Consider the following 19,079-nt stretch of genomic DNA (forward strand, 5'->3'; position numbering starts at 1 on the left):
AGAAAGATAATTTGCAAAATGGAGCGCTGCAACACATTAGATACTAGTTATTAGAGCTGCAACACATTATATACTAGTTATTAGAGCTGCAACACATTAGATACTAGTTATTAGAGCTGCAACACATTAGATACTAGTAGAGCTGCAACACATTAGATACTAGTTATTAGAGCTGCAACACATTGGATACTAGTTATTAGAGCTGCAAAACATTAGATACTAGTTATTAGAGCTGCAACACATTAGATACTAGTTATTAGAGCTGCAACACATTAGATACTAGTTATTAGAGCTGCAACACATTAGATACTAGTTATTAGAGCTGCAACACATTAGATACTAGTTATTAGAGCTGCAACACATTAGATACTAGTTATTAGAGCTGCAAAACATTCAGATACTAGTTATTAGAGCTGCAACACATTAGATACTAGTTATTAGAGCTGCAACACATTAGATACTAGTTATTAGAGCTGCAACACATTAGATACTAGTTATTAGAGCTGCAACACATTAGATACTAGTTATTAGAGCTGCAACACATTAGATACTAGTTATTAGAGCTGCAACACATTAGATACTAGTTATTAGAGCTGCAACACATTAGATACTAGTTATTAGAGCTGCAAAACATTAGATACTAGTTATTAGAGCTGCAACACATTAGATACTAGTTATTAGAGCTGCAACACATTAGATACTAGTTATTAGAGCTGCAACACATTAGATACTAGTTATTAGAGCTGCAACACATTAGATACTAGTTATTAGAGCTGCAACACATTAGATACTAGTTATTAGAGCTGCAACACATTAGATACTAGTTATTAGAGCTGCAACACATTAGATACTAGTTATTAGAGCTGCAACAGATCAGATACTAGTTATTAGAGCTGCAACAGATCAGATACTAGTTATTAGAGCTGCAACACATTAGATACTAGTTATTAGAGCTGCAACACATTAGATACTAGTTATTAGAGCTGCAACACATTAGATACTAGTTATTAGAGCTGCAACACATTAGATACTAGTTATTAGAGCTGCAACAGATCAGATACTAGTTATTAGAGCTGCAACAGATCAGATACTAGTTATTAGAGCTGCAACACATTAGATACTAGTTATTAGAGCTGCAAACATTAGATACTAGTTATTAGAGCTGCAAAACATTAGATACTAGTTATTAGAGCTGCAACACATTAGATACTAGTTATTAGAGCTGCAACACATTAGATACTAGTTATTAGAGCTGCAACAGATCAGATACTAGTTATTAGAGCTGCAACACATTAGATACTAGTTATTAGAGCTGCAAAACATTATATACTAGTTATTAGAGCTGCAACATCAGATACTAGTTATTAGAGCTGCAACACATTAGATACTAGTTATTAGAGCTGCAAAACATTATATACTAGTTATTAGAGCTGCAAAACATTATATACTAGTTATTAGAGCTGCAACAGATCAGATACTAGTTATTAGAGCTGCAACACATTAGATACTAGTTATTAGAGCTGCAAAACATTAGATACTAGTTATTAGAGCTGCAAAACATTAGATACTAGTTATTAGAGCTGCAACACATTAGATACTAGTTATTAGAGCTGCAACACATTAGATACTAGTTATTAGAGCTGCAACAGATCAGATACTAGTTATTAGAGCTGCAACACATTAGATACTAGTTATTAGAGCTGCAACACATTAGATACTAGTTATTAGAGCTGCAACACATTAGATACTAGTTATTAGAGCTGCAACACATTAGATACTAGTTATTAGAGCTGCAACACATTAGATACTAGTTATTAGAGCTGCAACACATTAGATACTAGTTATTAGAGCTGCAACACATTAGATACTAGTTATTAGAGCTGCAACACATCAGATACTAGTTATTAGAGCTGCAACACATTAGATACTAGTTATTAGAGCTGCAAAACATTAGATACTAGTTATTAGAGCTGCAACATTAGATACATTAGATACTAGTTATTAGAGCTGCAACACATCAGATACTAGTTATTAGAGCTGCAACAGATCATATACTAGTTATTAGAGCTGCAACACATTAGATACTAGTTATTAGAACTGCAACACATTAGATACTAGTTATTAGAGCTGCAACACATTAGATACTAGTTATTAGAGCTGCAACACATTAGATACTAGTTATTAGAGCTGCAAAACATTAGATACTAGTTATTAGAGCTGCAACACATTAGATACTAGTTATTAGAGCTGCAAAACATTAGATACTAGTTATTAGAGCTGCAACACATTGGATACTAGTTATTAGAGCTGCAACACATTCGATACTAGTTATTAGAGCTGCAACACATTAGATACCAGTTATTAGAGCTGCAACACATTAGATACTAGTTATTAGAGCTGCAACACATTATATACTAGTTATTAGAGCTGCAACAGATCAGATACTAGTTATTAGAGCTGCAACAGATCAGATACTAGTTATTAGAGCTACAACAGATCAGATACTAGTTATTAGAGCTGCAACAGATCAGATACTAGTTATTAGAGCTGCAACAGATCAGATACTAATTATTAGAGCTGCAACAGATCAGATACTAGTTATTAGAGCTGCAACAGATCAGATACTAGTTATTAGAGCTGCAACAGATCAGATACTAGTTATTAGAGCTGCAACAGATCAGATACTAGTTATTAGAGCTGCAACAGATCAGATACTAGTTATTAGAGCTGCAACATATTAGATACTAGTTATTAGAGCTGCAACAGATCAAATACTAGTTATTAGAGCTGCAACAGATCAGATACTAGTTATTAGAGCTGCAACAGATCAGATACTAGTTATTAGAGCTGCAACACATTAGATACTAGTTATTAGAGCTGCAACAGATCAGATACTAGTTATTAGAGCTGCAACATATTAGATACTAGTTATTAGAGCTGCAACAGATCAAATACTAGTTATTAGAGCTGCAACAGATCAGATACTAGTTATTAGAGCTGCAACAGATCAGATACTAGTTATTAGAGCTGCAACACATTAGATACTAGTTATTAGAGCTGCAACACATTAGATACTAGTTATTAGAGCTGCAACACATTGGATACTAGTTATTAGAGCTGCAACACATTAGATACTAGTTATTAGAGCTGCAACACATTAGATACTAGTTATTAGAGCTGCAACACATTCGATACTAGTTATTAGAGCTGCAACACATTAGATACTAGTTATTAGAGCTGCAACACATTGGATACTAGTTATTAGAGCTGCAAAACATTAGATACTAGTTATTAGAGCTGCAACACATTAGATACTAGTTATTAGAGCTGCAACACATTAGATACTAGTTATTAGAGCTGCAAAACATTAGATACTAGTTATTAGAGCTGCAACACATTAGATACTAGTTATTAGAGCTGCAACACATTAGATACTAGTTATTAGAGCTGCAACACATTAGATACTAGTTATTAGAGCTGCAAAACATTAGATACTAGTTATTAGAGCTGCAACAGATCAGATACTAGTTATTAGAGCTGCAACAGAGCTGCAACACATTATATACTAGTTATTAGAGCTGCAACAGATCAGATACTAGTTATTAGAGCTGCAACAGATCAGATACTAGTTATTAGAGCTACAACAGATCAGATACTAGTTATTAGAGCTGCAACAGATCAGATACTAGTTATTAGAGCTGCAACAGATCAGATACTAATTATTAGAGCTGCAACAGATCAGATACTAGTTATTAGAGCTGCAACAGATCAGATACTAGTTATTAGAGCTGCAACAGATCAGATACTAGTTATTAGAGCTGCAACAGATCAGATACTAGTTATTAGAGCTGCAACTATATTAGATACTAGTTAGTTATTAGCTGCAACAGATCAAATACTAGTTATTAGAGCTGCAACAGATCAGATACTAGTTATTAGAGCTGCAACACATTAGATACTAGTTATTAGAGCTGCAACACATTGGATACTAGTTATTAGAGCTGCAACACATTGGATACTAGTTATTAGAGCTGCAACACATTAGATACTAGTTATTAGAGCTGCAACACATTAGATACTAGTTATTAGAGCTGCAACAGATCAGATACTAGTTATTAGAGCTGCAACACATTCGGTACTAGTTATTAGAGCTGCAACACATTAGATACTAGTTATTAGAGCTGCAACACATTAGATACTAGTTATTAGAGCTGCAACACATTAGATACTAGTTATTAGAGCTGCAACACATTAGATACTAGTTATTAGAGCTGCAACACATTAGATACTAGTTATTAGAGCTGCAACACATTAGATACTAGTTATTAGAGCTGCAACACATTAGATACTAGTTATTAGAGCTGCAACACATTAGATACTAGTTATTAGAGCTGCAACACATTAGATACTAGTTATTAGAGCTGAAACACATTGGATACTAGTTATTAGAGCTGCAACACATTAGATACTAGTTATTAGAGCTGCAACACATTAGATACTAGTTATTAGAGCTGCAACACATTAGATACTAGTTATTAGAGCTGCAACACATTAGATACTAGTTATTAGAGCTGCAACACATTAGATACTAGTTATTAGAGCTGCAACACATTAGATACTAGTTATTAGAGCTGCAAAACATTAGATACTAGTTATTAGAGCTGCAACAGATCAGATACTAGTTATTAGAGCTGCAACAGAGCTGCAACACATTATATACTAGTTATTAGAGCTGCAACAGATCAGATACTAGTTATTAGAGCTGCAACAGATCAGATACTAGTTATTAGAGCTGCAACAGATCAGATACTAGTTATTAGAGCTGCAACAGATCAGATACTAGTTATTAGAGCTGCAACAGATCAGATACTAGTTATTAGAGCTGCAACAGATCAGATACTAGTTATTAGAGCTGCAACAGATCAGATACTAGTTATTAGAGCTGCAACAGATCAGATACTAGTTATTAGAGCTGCAACAGATCAGATACTAGTTATTAGAGCTGCAACATATTAGATACTAGTTATTAGAGCTGCAACAGATCAAATACTAGTTATTAGAGCTGCAACAGATCAGATACTAGTTATTAGAGCTGCAACACATTAGATACTAGTTATTAGAGCTGCAACAGATTAGATACTAGTTATTAGAGCTGCAACACATTAGATACTAGTTATTAGAGCTGCAACAGATCACATTGGATACTAGTTATTAGAGCTGCAACAGATCAGATACTAGTTATTAGAGCTGCAACAGATCAGATACTAGTTATTAGAGCTGCAACACATTAGATACTAGTTATTAGAGCTGCAACAGATTAGATACTAGTTATTAGAGCTGCAACAGATCAGATACTAGTTATTAGAGCTGAAAAACATTAGATACTAGTTATTAGAGCTGCAACAGATCAGATACTAGTTATTAGAGCTGCAACACATTAGATACTAGTTATTAGAGCTGCAACAGATTAGATACTAGTTATTAGAGCTGCAACAGATTAGATACTAGTTATTAGAGCTGCAACACATTAGATACTAGTTATTAGAGCTGCAACAGATCAGATACTAGTTATTAGAGCTGCAACAGATCAGATACTAGTTATTAGAGCTGCAACAGATCAGATACTAGTTATTAGAGCTGCAACAGATCAGATACTAGTTATTAGAGCTGCAACACATTAGATACTAGTTATTAGAGCTGCAACAGATCAGACACTAGTTATTAGAGCTGCAACACTTTAGATAATATATTTTTTAAATAATATACTTTGACAGAGTAGTAGTAGAAGTTTGCCCCAAAAATATATATTTTATTTTCTATATAATGATAAATAGCTTGATTTTCTTTCTCTACCTTGACAGAGTTGGAGATGGAGCCGACCAGTGTGTGTGTGTGTGTGTGTGTGTGTGTGTGTGTGTGTGTGTGTGTGTGTGTGTGTGTGTGTGTGTGTGTGTGTGTGTGTGTGTGTGTGTGTGTGTGTGTGTGTGTGTGTGTGTGTGTGTGTGTGTGTGTGTGTGTGTGTGTGTGTGTGTGTGTGTGTGTGTGTGTGTGTGTGTGTGTGTGTGTGTGTGTGTGTGTGTACCTTGACAGAGTAGGCCAGGGAGATGGTGACGGCCAGGGGCAGCCCCTCGGGTACAGCCACCACCAGCACGGTGACACCGATGATGAAGAACTTGACAAAGTACTGGACGTAGATGGGGGTACACTCCGTCAGCCACGGCCTCTTCTGCAGGACAAAGTTGTCCACAGCAAAGTACAGCACCAGGATGATCACTGTGATGGCTGACATCACCAGACCTGGACAAGGAAATGGCTGCTTTTTACTTTACTTGTGAACAGATGAGATAAGTGCGAGATGGCCTGGCTTGTTTTGACTCATATGATAGCAAATATTTATTTAAACTTTTATCTTTAGAAATCAACAGCACAGCAGCAACTACTTGTGAACAACACATTTATTTATGTGATTTGATTTCTTGCATTCCATATCCACTTCTAAATTTCCTTCTGTGATCTGGTAATCTCCATATTCCATCATCAGAACGTCATAATCTCCATATTCCATCATCAGAACGTCATAATCTCCATATTCCATCATCAGAACGTCATAATCTCCATATTCCATCATCAGAACGTCATAATCTCCATATTCCATCATCAGAACGTCATAATCTCCATATTCCATCATCAGAACGTCATAATCTCCATATTCCATCATCAGAACGTCATAATCTCCATATTCCATCATCAGAATGTCATAATCTCCATATTCCATCATCAGAATGTCATAATCTCCATATTCCATCATCAGAATGTCATAATCTCCATATTCCATCATCAGAACGTCATAATCTCCATATTCCATCATCAGAATGTCATAATCTCCATATTCCATCATCAGAACGTCATAATCTCCATATTCCATCATCAGAACGTCATAATCTCCATATTCCATCATCAGAATGTCATAATCTCCATATTCCATCATCAGAACGTCATAATCTCCATATTCCATCATCAGAACGTCATAATCTCCATATTCCGTCTCAGAACGTCAGCGTGATCTGGTAATCTCCCATATTCTCTCAGAACGTCATAATCTCCCATATTCTCTCAGAACGTCATAATCTCCCATATTCCGTCTCAGAACATCATAATCTCCATTATATCTGGCACATAGAGATATGTTATGGATCATATATACAGTGTGTTCGGAAAGTATTGACATTTTAGCATATTTATAAAAAATAACATTTAAAAAAGACCCTTTACTCAGTACTTTGGCAGGGATTACAGCCGTGAGTCTTCTTAACACTACAAGCTTGGCACACCTGTATTTGGGGAGTTTCTCCCATTCTTCACTACAGATCCTCTCAAGCTCTGTCAGGTTAGATGGGGAGGGTCGCTGCACAGCTTTTTTCAGGTCTCTCCAGAGATGTTCGATCGGGTTCAAGTCCAGGCTCTGGCTGGGCCACTCAAGGACATTCAGAGACTTGTCCAAAGCCACACCTGCATTGTCTTGGCTGTGTACTTAGAGGCGTTGTCCGGTTGGAAAGGGAATCTTCGCCCCAGTCTGAGGTCCTGAGAGCTCTGGAGCAGGGTTTCATCAAGGATCTCTCTGTACTTTGCTTCGTTCATCTTTCCCTTGATCCTGACTAGTCTCCCAGTCCCTGCCACTGAAAAACATCCTCAGAGCATGATGCTGCCACCACCATGCTTCACCATAGGGATGGTGGAAAACATCCCCAGAGCATGATGCTACCACCACCATGCTTCACCATAGGGATGGGGCAAGGTTTCCTCCAGATGTGACATTTGGCATTCAGGCTAAAGAGTTCAACATTGGTTTCATCAGACCAGAGAATCTTGTTTTTCATGGTCTGAGAGTCCTTTGGGTGCCTTTTGGCAAACTCCAAGCGGGCTGTCATGTGCCTTTTACTGAGGAGTGGCTTCTGTCTGGCCACTCTACCATAAAGACCTGATTGGTGGAGTGCTGCAGAGATGGTTGTCCTTCTGGAAGGTTCTCCCATCGGGTTCATGGTCACCTCCCTGACCAAGGCCCTATCAAGTGATTTGACACTCGATATATATATATATAAATCAAATATATATATACATGATTTAATCATATTGATTGATCTTCCGTACCTGCTTTGCCAATCTGAACAGCCAGCTTGGTCAGTTTCCCCTGGAGGACAGACTTCTCCTTCTTGGAGACGTTTGCTTTCTTCTTCTCCTCCTTCTCCTCCATCTCTCCTCCCTCGGCGCTCTTCAAAGGCTGCATCTCCATAGCAGCCGCTCCGTCCTGTTTCTTCACTGAAACAACCACAGGAACACAAAGACAGGAGATTATTATGGGATGTCCCTGGGGTCTGTTCTATTTAGCAAGGACCCCAACTTAGATCGAGTCCTGTTGGCCTATGCTTTAGGAAAGACCCCAACTTAGATCGCGTCCTGTTGGCCTATGCTTTAGGAAAGACCCCAACTTAGATCGAGTCCTGTGGCCTATGCTTTAGGAAAGACCCCAACTTAGATCGCGTCCTGTGGCCTATGCTTTAGGAAAGACACCAACTTAGGTCAATTACATCCATTGAAGTAAAACACGTTATGGAAACCAGTGATGCTCTAAGCGCTGCCCAACAGAGACAGTGGTTGGTACGTTTATTCTCTTCGATACACATTGATATTTTCAACCAGCTTTTAACCTCTCACAAGATGAACACTATTTTAACAAAGAAAAGAAAAGAAAGAAAGAAAGAAAGAAAGAAAGAAAGAAAGAAAGAAAGAAAGAAAGAAAGAAAGAAAGAAAGAAAGAAAGAAAGAAAGAAAGAAAGAAAGAGAGAGCAAGAGAAATTTGAGAGAGAAAGAGAGCAAGAGAAATTTGAGAGAGAGCAAGAGAGAGCTAGAGAGATTTGAGAGAGAGCAAGAGAAATTTGAGAGAGAGCAAGAGAAATTTGAGAGAGAGCAAGAGAGATTTGAGAGAGAGAAAGAGAGAGAGAGAGAGAGAGAGAGCAAGAGAGAGAGAGAGAAAGAAATTTGAGAGAGAGAGAGAGAGAGAGAGAGAGAGAGAGAGAGATGAGAGAGAGAGAGAGAGAGAGAGAGAGAGAGAGAGAGAGAGAGAGACAAAGACAGAGCAAGAGAGATGAGAGAGAGAGACCTTGAGACATGCTCATATAGAGCTGAGACAACACTGGGGACACAACACTGCAGCCCGTGACAACAACACTGGGGACACAACACTGCAGCCCGTGACAACAACACTGGGGACACAACACTGCAGCCCGTGACAACAACACTGGGGACACAACACTGCAGCCCGTGACAACAACACTGGGGACACAACACTGCAGCCCGTGACAACAACACTGGGGACACAACACTGCAGCCCGTGACAACAACACTGGGGACACAACACTGCAGCCCGTGACAACAACACTGGGGACACAACACTGCAGCCCGTGACAACAACACTGGGGACACAACACTGCAGCCCGTGACAACAACACTGGGAACACAACACTGCAGCCCGTGACAACAACACTGGGGACACAACACTGCAGCCCGTGACAACGACACTGGGGACACAAGACGTACATGAGGCTGAACGGACGTTTACATATCAGAAATATGTTAGAGACGTTAAGGGAATGTTAGAGGATCGTTAGAGCTGGGGTTGCAAAATGATGATAACTTTCCCCAAATTCCCAAATTCCAGGTTTTCCAGGAAATGAATATTCCCAGAATCAGAAGGGAATATTCTGGAAAAGCTGGGATTTTTTTGGGGGGGAGTTACCGGAAATTTGCTTCGCTAATTAGAGCACAAACCAAAACTATGGGGGGAGGGGAAAGTTGAAAATAGGTTACCTTTAGTCTGGTTGTTCTCCATATTGTCATCCTGTATTTTACCTACGATGGAGACATACGAGACACAGAACAATAAGAACCGACAATAAAACAAAAACACACAATCAAACGCCAGGACATTACAGTGAAATAAAAACTGAAAAGGAAGACAGAAAAAGAATGAATATTTATTTAACATCGTCATGACAGTCACATACACATATACAGAAAAGCTGCTGCTTAATGAGGTGAAGCTCTACTGCAGGGGATGCTAATTTCTCATTTACAAGCTAACGAAATGTTGCGTTTTCGCCCGGGCTTGCTAGTGACTATTAGAAATAATGTCAATCAAAATAGATCATTGATAATAAAACTAGATTTTGCAAATAATGTGACTATGTAGTAAATATTTATCCTAGCGCTTGTGCTAAACGATGAACTGACATTTGAGTTTTTTTGAGAGAGGAGGAGGGGGGGGGGTTATTAAACAACTAATTGAGTGACGTCAATTCGTTTACTTGAATTCCACGTATCTATTGTGAGCCCAATGCGCTGTTTCTCTGGAGAGATGAGAAATCCAATCATTCACGACATAAATCAAATCAACATCTTTGTGGGATGCTGGGCTGTCGTTTTCATGAAGCAAATATTCAACCTGGTTCAGCGCGGAAACGTGGTAATTAACTACACTGACAATAATCCATTGTACTGTAGTTTTCCCCCCAGATCAGCTCAGACGAATCAGAGAGGAAGAGGCGAAGCGAAAGGTTTTATTCTCGTCAAAAATCTGTCCAAAACAAGCCCGATGCGTTTTTCCATGGGTTTATTTTGGACCGAAACTTGTTGCCTGCCTTTGGAACAACGACTCATTGTTGGGGCGAAGCCATGAGTACCTAGTGGGGTAGCCTAGTGGTTAGAGCGTTGGGACTAGTAACCGGGAGGTTGCAAGTTCAAACCCCCGAGCCGACAAGGTACAAATCTGTCATTCTGCCCCTGAACAGGCAGTTAACCCACTGTTCCTAGGCCGTTATTGAAAATAAGAATTTGTTCTTAACTGACTTGAATAAAGGTTAAAATATATACAGATCTCTGGACTGATAGACTTTTACACCTGCTACGTTAGGCTACAGACCAGATAGACCGCATGACAGCGGAACCTAGAGCACAAGAAATGTAAATAATAAACAGAATTTTTTTTTTTTTCTAAAAATAAATCCTATAATTGCAATTTTTTAATATATTTTTTTAAAACCATATAAAACGTTATGTTTGCTGTTTTTGTCTGTAGCTGTGTTGGATGGAAACAGTCCCATATAGACTTTTTCTGGTTACTTCTATGATCTGTCGACAGTGATTTGAGCAAAATGCAACCATTGTTATTATTCGGTTATGATGAAACGAATGTTATTGTGTTTTAAGATGCTTTGCTTGACACGATCACATGACATGTTCTACCGTACTTGAGTTACAACTACGAGACCTACGCTATCTCTGCTGCTCAGATTTCCTCGCTATCCGATCGGTTGTGGGTGCTTCGTTTTGAAGAGTGACTGCACAGACTTACAGGAAGTGACATACTCACAGACTACAGGAAGTGACAAACTCACACACAGACTACAGGGAATTCCACACATCAACAGAACAAGAAAAGCCATTCAGATATTTCACGAGGTGTCAAGAAACAGATGCAGAGAATCACAGCGTTTAACACACAACACGAGGTAAAGGAGAAACAACCGACACAGAGCATGCAGTGTTACAGTAAAGTCAGAAAGATCAGAGGTCAGACTGAGGGAGGAAAGGAATTGAACGCTGGAGAGAAAAATACTACTTGACTACCTGCCATCCAGAGGCCTGATAGACTACAGGGGTCTGATAGACTACTGGACTACAGGGGCCTGATAGACTACAGAGGCCTGATAGACTACAGGGGTCTGATAGACTACAGGACTACAGGGGTCTGATAGACTACTGGACTACAGGGGTCTGATAGACTACTGGACTACAGGGGTCTGATAGACTACTGGACTACAGGGGTCTGATAGACTACAGGGGTCTGATAGACTACTGGACAACAGGGGTCTGATAGACTACAGGACTACAGGGGTCTGATAGACTACAGGGGTCTGATAGACTACTGGACAACAGGGGTCTGATAGACTACTGGACTACAGGGGCCTGATAGACTACAGGGTCTGATAGACTACTGGACAACAGGGTCTGATAGACTACTGGACTACAGGGTCTGATAGACTACAGGGTCTGATAGACTACTGGACAACAGGGGCCTGATAGACTACTGGACTACAGGGGTCTGATAGACTACACGGGGCCTGATAGATTACAGGGTCTGATAGACTACTGGACTACAGGGGTCTGATAGACTACAGGGTCTGATAGACTACTGGACAACAGGGTCTGATAGACTACTGGACTACAGGGGCCTGATAGACTACAGGGGTCTGATAGACTACTGGACTACAGGGGCCTGATAGACTACAGAGGCCTGATAGACTACAGAGGCCTGATAGACTACAGGACTACAGGGGTCTGATAGACTACAGGGGTCTGATAGAGTACAGAGGCCTGATAGACTACTGGACTACAGGGGTCTGATAGACTACAGGACTACAGGGGTCTGATAGACTACAGGGGTCTGATAGACTACAGGGGCCTGATAGACTACAGGGGCCTGATAGACTACAGGGGTCTGATAGACTACTGGACTACAGGGGCCTGATAGACTACAGGGGTCTGATAGACTACTGGACTACAGGGTCTGATAGACTACAGGGTCTGATAGACTACTGGACTACAGGGTCTGATAGACTACAGGGGTCTGATAGACTACTGGACAACAGGGGTCTGATTGACTACAGGACTACAGGGTCTGATAGACTACAGGGTCTGATAGACTACTGGACAACAGGGGCCTGATAGACTACTGGACTACAGGGGCCTGATAGACTACAGGGTCTGATAGACTACTGGACTACAGGGGCCTGATAGACTACATGGGTCTGATAGACTACTGGACTACAGGGGTCTGATAGACTACAGGGTCTGATAGACTACAGGGGTCTGATAGACTACTGGACTACAGGGTCTGATAGACTACTGGACTACAGGGGTCTGATAGACTACAGGGGTCTGATAGACTACTGGACTACAGGGTCTGATAGACTACTGGACTACAGGGGTCTGATAGACTACAGGGGTCTGATAGACTACTGGACTACAGGGGCCTGATAGACTACAGGGGTCTGATAGACTACTGGACTACAGGGGTCTGATAGACTACAGGGGTCTGATAGACTACTGGACTACAGGGTCTGATAGACTACAGGGTCTGATAGACTACTGGACAACAGGGGCCTGATAGACTACTGGACTACAGAGGCCTGATAGACTACAGGGTCTGATAGACTACTGGACTACAGGGGCCTGATAGACTACATGGGTCTGATAGACTACTGGACTACAGGGGTCTGATAGACTACAGGGTCTGATAGACTACTGGACTACAGGGTCTGATAGACTACAGGGGTCTGATAGACTACTGGACTACAGGGTCTGATAGACTACAGGGTCTGATAGACTACTGGACTACAGGGTCTGATAGACTACAGGGTCTGATAGACTACTGGACTACAGGGGTCTGATAGACTACAGGGTCTGATAGACTACTGGACTACAGGGGCCTGATAGACTACAGGGTCTGATAGACTACAGGGGTCTGATAGACTACTGGACAACAGGGTCTGATAGACTACTGGACTACAGGGGCCTGATAGACTACAGGGTCTGATAGACTACTGGACTACAGGGGCCTGATAGACTACAGGACTACAGGGGTCTGATAGACTACAGGGTCTGATAGACTACTGGACTACAGGGGCCTGATAGACTACATGGGTCTGATAGACTACTGGACTACAGGGGTCTGATAGACTACAGGGTCTGATAGACTACTGGACTACAGGGTCTGATAGACTACAGGGTCTGATAGACTACTGGACTACAGGGGCCTGATAGACTACATGGGTCTGATAGACTACAGGGATCTGATAGACTACTGGACAACAGGGGTCTGATAGACTACTGGACTACAGGGGTCTGATAGACTACAGGGGTCTGATAGACTACTGGACAACAGGGGTCTGATAGACTACTGGACTACAGGGGTCTGATAGACTACAGGGGTCTGATAGACTACAGGGGTCTGATAGACTACTGGACTACAGGGGTCTGATAGACTACAGGGGTCTGATAGACTACTGGACTACAGGGGTCTGATAGACTACAGGGGTCTGATAGACTACTGGACTACAGGGGTCTGATAGACTACTGGACTACAGGGGTCTGATAGACTACTGGACAACAGGGGTCTGATAGACTACTGGACTACAGGGGTCTGATAGACTACAGGGGTCTGATAGACTACTGGACAACAGGGGTCTGATAGACTACTGGACTACAGGGGTCTGATAGACTACTGGACAACAGGGGTCTGATAGACTACTGGACAACAGGGGTCTGATAGACTACTGGACTACAGGGGTCTGATAGACTACTGGACTACAGGGGTCTGATAGACTACAGGGGTCTGATAGACTACTGGACAACAGGGGTCTGATAGACTACTGGACTACAGGGGTCTGATAGACTACTGGACTACAGGGGTCTGATAGACTACAGGGGTCTGATAGACTACTGGACAACAGGGGTCTGATAGACTACTGGACTACAGGGGCCTGATAGACTACTGGGGTCTGATAGACTACAGGGTCTGATAGAATACTGGACTACAGGGGCTGATAGACTACTGGGGTCTGATAGACTACAGGGGTCTGATAGAATACTGGACTACAGGGGCTGATAGACTACTGGACTACAGGGGTCTGATAGACTACTGGACTACAGGGGTCTGATAGACTACTGGACTACAGGGGCCTGATAGACTACTGGACTACAGGGGTCTGATAGACTACTGGACTACAGGGGCCTGATAGACTACAGGGGTCTGATAGACTACTGGACAACAGGGGTCTGATAGACTACTGGACTACAGGGGTCTGATAGACTACTGGACTACAGGGTCTGATAGACTACTGGACTACAGGGGTCTGATAGACTACTGGACTACAGGGGCCTGATAGACTACAGGGGTCTGATAGACTACAGGACTACAGGGGTCTGATAGACTAGTGGACTACAGGGGTCTGATAGACTACTGGACTACAGGGGCTGATAGACTACAGGGGTCTGATAGACTACAGGACTACAGGGGTCTGATAGACTACTGGACTACAGGGGTCTGATAGACTACTGGACTACAGGGGCTGATAGACTACAGGGGTCTGATAGACTACAGGACTACAGGGGTCTGATAGACTACTGGACTACAGGGGTCTGATAGACTACAGGACTACAGGGGTCTGATAGACTAGTGGACATTTACATTTACATTTAAGTCATTTGGGGTCTGATAGACTACTGGACTACAGGGGCTGATAGACTACAGGGGTCTGATAGACTACAGGGGTCTGATAGACTACTGGACTACAGGGGTCTGATAGACTACAGGGGTCTGATAGACTACAGGGGTCTGATGGACTACAGGACTACAGGGGTCTGATAGACTACTGGACTACAGGGGTCTGATAGACTACAGGGGCCTGATAGACTACAGGGGTCTGAGAGACTACAGGACTACATGGGTCTGATAGACTACAGGGGTCTGATAGACTACAGGGGTCTGATAGACTACAGGGGTCTGATAGACTACAGGACTACATGGGTCTGATAGACTACAGGTCTACAGGGGTCTGATAGACTACAGGGTCTGATAGACTACAGGGATCTGATAGACTACTGGACTATAGGGGTCTGATAGACTACAGGACTACATGGGTCTGATAGTCTACATTTAAGTCATTTGGGGTCTGATAGACTACTGGACTACAGGGGCTGATAGACTACAGGGGTCTGATAGACTACAGGGGCCTGATAGACTACTGGACTACAGGGGTCTGATAGACTACAGGGGCCTGATAGACTACAGGACTACAGGGGTCTGATAGACTACTGACTCCAGGGGTCTGATAGACTACTGGACTACAGGGTCTGATAGACTACAGGGGCCTGATAGACTACAGGGTCTGAGAGACTACAGGACTACATGGGTCTGATAGACTACAGGACTACAGGGTCTGATAGACTACAGGGGTCTGATAGACTACAGGGGTCTGAGAGACTACAGGACTACATGGGTCTGATAGACTACAGGACTACAGGGTCTGATAGACTACAGGGTCTGATAGACTACAGGGATCTGATAGACTACTGGACTACAGGGTCTGATAGACTACAGGGGCCTGATAGACTACAGGGTCTGAGAGACTACAGGACTACATGGGTCTGATAGACTACAGGACTACAGGGTCTGATAGACTACAGGGGTCTGATAGACTACAGGGGTCTGATAGACTACAGGGGTCTGATAGACTACAGGACTACATGGGTCTGATAGACTACAGGTCTACAGGGGTCTGATAGACTACAGGACTACCATTAAAACCACTAGATCTTAAACACATACACATGTCATTTTTATATCTCATGTGAATTAATTTATTACAGGTCATTTATTTTTACCCTTTTAATTTCAAGGTACACTTTACCACCAAATTATTGCACCAAAACTATCTGTCCAAATGTAAACATTGAATACCTTGGTGCATATTACTAAAAGGGGAAAAAATCTTATCAAGTGAGCATCTTCCTGCGGGCGGCAGGGTAGCCTAGTGGTTAGAGTGTAGAGGTGGCAGGGTAGCCTAGTGGTTAGAGGGTAGAGGCGGCAGGGTAGCCTAGTGGTTAGAGTGTAGAGGCGGCAGGGTAGCCTAGTGGTTAGAGGGTAGAGGCGGCAGGGTAGCCTAGTGGTTAGAGGGTAGAGGCGGCAGGGTAGCCTAGTGGTTAGAGGGTAGAGGCGGCAGGGTAGCCTAGTGGTTAGAGTGTAGAGGCGGCAGGGTAGCCTAGTGGTTAGAGGGTAGAGTAGCCTATTGGTTAGAGGGTAGAGGTGGCAGGGTAGCCTAGTGGTTAGAGTGTAGGCAGGGTAGTCTAGTGGTTAGAGTGTAGAGGCGGCAGGGTAGCCTAGTGGTTGATAGAGAGGGTAGCCTAGTGGTTAGAGTGTAGGGCGGCAGGGTAGCCTAGTGGTTAGAGGGTAGAGTAGCCTATTGGTTAGATGGTAGAGGCGGCAGGTTAGCCTAGTGGTTAGAAGGTAGAGGCGGCAGGGTATCCTAGTGGTTCTAGATAGGGAGCCTAGTGGTTAGAGGGTAGAGGCGGTAGGGTAGCCTAGTGGTTAGAGGGTAGAGGCGGCAGGGTAGCCTATTGGTTTAACAGGGTATTCTAGTGGTTAGAGGGTAGAGGCGGCAGGGTAGCCTAGTGGTTAGAGTGTAGAGGCGGCAGGGTAGCCTAGTGGTTAGAGGGTAGAGGCGGCAGGGTAGCCTAGTGGTTAGAGGGTAGAGGCGGCAGGGTAGCCTAGTGGTTAGAGTGTCCAGAGGCGGCAGGGTAGCCTAGTGGTTAGAGGGTAGAGTACTATTGGTTAGAGTGTAGAGGTGGCAGGGTAGCCTAGTGGTTAGAGTGTAGAGGCGGCAGGGTAGTCTAGTGGTTAGAGTGTAGAGGCGGCAGGGTAGCCTAGTGGTTAGAGTGTAGAGGTGGCAGGGTAGCCTAGTGGTTAGAGTGTAGAGGCGGCAGGGTAGCCTAGTGGTTAGAGGGTTACAGGTTAGCCTAGTGGTTAGAAGGTAGGCGGCAGGGTATCCTAGTGGTTAGAGTGTAGAGGCTTTTAGCCTAGTGGTTAGAGGGTAGAGGCGGTAGGGGCCTAGTGGTTAGAGTGTAGACCAGCCTCGTGGTTAGAGGGTAGAGTAGCCTATTGGTTAGAGTGTAGACAGGGTAGCCTAGTGGTTAGAGTGTAGAGGCGGCATAGCCTGTAGCCAAATGGTTAAGGGTAGAGGCGGCAGGTTAGCCTAGTGGTTAGAGGGTAGAGGCGGCAGGGTAGCCTAGTGGTTAGAAGGTAGAGGCGGCAGGGTATCCTAGTGGTTAGAGTGTAGAGGCGGCAGGGTAGCCTAGTGGTTAGAGTGCAGGCGGCAGGTTAGCCTAGTGGTTAGAGTGTAGAGGCGGCAGGGTAGCCTAGTGGTTAGAGTGTAGAGGCGGCAGGGTAGCCTAGTGGTTAGAGGGTAGAGGCGGCAGGGTAGCCTAGTGGTTAGAGTGTAGAGGCGGCAGGGTAGCCTAGTGGTTAGAGGCCTTATTGGTTAGAGGGTAGAGGCGGCAGGGTAGCCTAGTGGTTAGAAGGTAGAGGCGGCAGGGTAGTGGCCTAGTGGCAGGGTATTAGTGGTTAGAGTGTAGAGGCGGCAGGGTAAGTGGTTAGAGTGTAGAGGCGGCAGGTTAGCCTAGTGGTTAGAGTGTAGAGGCGGCAGGGTAGCCTAGTGGTTAGAGTGTAGAGGCGGCAGGGTAGCCTAGTGGTTAGAGGGTAGAGTAGCCTAGTGGTTAGAGTGTAGAGGCGGCAGGGTAGCCTAGTGGTTAGAGGGTAGAGGCGGCAGGGTAGCCTAGTGGTTAGAAGGTAGAGGCGGCAGGGTATCCTAGTGGTTAGAAGGTAGAGGCGGCAGGGTATGGTTAGAGCTCTGGTTAGAGTGTAGAGGCAGCAGGGTAGCCTAGTGGTTAGAGGGTAGAGGCGGCAGGGTAGCCTAGTGGTTAGAGGGGAGAGGCGGCAGGGTAGCCTAGTGGTTAGAGGGGAGAGGTGGCAGGGTAGCCTAGTGGTTAGAGGGTAGAGTAGCCTATTGGTTAGAGGGTAGAGGTGGCAGGGTAGCCTAGTGGTTAGAGTAGTTGGACTAGTAACCGGAAGGTTGCAAGTTCAAACCCCCGAGCTGACAAGGTACAAATCTGTCGTTCTGCCCCTGAACAGGCAGTTAACCCACTGTTCCCAGGCCGTCATTGAAAATAAGAATTTGTTCTTAACTGACTTGCCTAGTTAAATAAAGGTCACATTTTTTTTTTATAAATAAAAATATCTATAACCATCTGTATCAAACTGTTTCTTTCTCAGTCGGTATAATGGCCATGTCTATTCAGTTCATTTCAACGACAATAGCAGATCCACTTCCCTTCCAGAGGACACAACGAGGCAGCTGAAATTGGACAATTGACCTCATTCAGTGCAGAGAGACAGGTCAGGACCGCAG

General features: G+C 43.2%; 1 protein-coding gene and 1 long non-coding RNA gene across 5 annotated transcripts in view; one reads left to right on the forward strand and one right to left on the reverse strand.

Annotated features, from left to right (window-relative positions):
* atp2b2 (ATPase plasma membrane Ca2+ transporting 2) overlaps positions 1-19,079 on the reverse strand; it is a 245,556-nt gene that overhangs the window by 101,417 nt on the left and 125,060 nt on the right. The window contains exons 7-9 of the mRNA XM_052474241.1: positions 9,865-9,906; positions 8,149-8,316; positions 6,083-6,297 (exon numbers count right to left, since the gene is read on the reverse strand). Of these exons, the coding sequence (XP_052330201.1) occupies positions 6,083-6,297; positions 8,149-8,316; positions 9,865-9,906 (425 nt within the window). The remainder of the gene's footprint in view (positions 1-6,082; positions 6,298-8,148; positions 8,317-9,864; positions 9,907-19,079) is intronic.
* Positions 16,725-18,626, forward strand: LOC127910449 (uncharacterized). Of its 4 annotated transcripts, none has more exons than XR_008074943.1 (4): positions 16,725-16,850; positions 17,264-17,388; positions 17,881-17,906; positions 18,565-18,626. It is a non-coding gene; the product is annotated as an uncharacterized LOC127910449 (long non-coding RNA). The 4 variants fall into 4 exon arrangements; XR_008074944.1 differs by lacking the exon at positions 17,881-17,906 and adding an exon at positions 18,077-18,102; XR_008074941.1 differs by lacking the exon at positions 17,881-17,906 and adding an exon at positions 18,159-18,184.

This window comes from Oncorhynchus keta, chromosome 21, assembly GCF_023373465.1.
Source record: "Oncorhynchus keta strain PuntledgeMale-10-30-2019 chromosome 21, Oket_V2, whole genome shotgun sequence".
NCBI classification, from domain to species: Eukaryota; Metazoa; Chordata; class Actinopteri; order Salmoniformes; family Salmonidae; genus Oncorhynchus; species Oncorhynchus keta.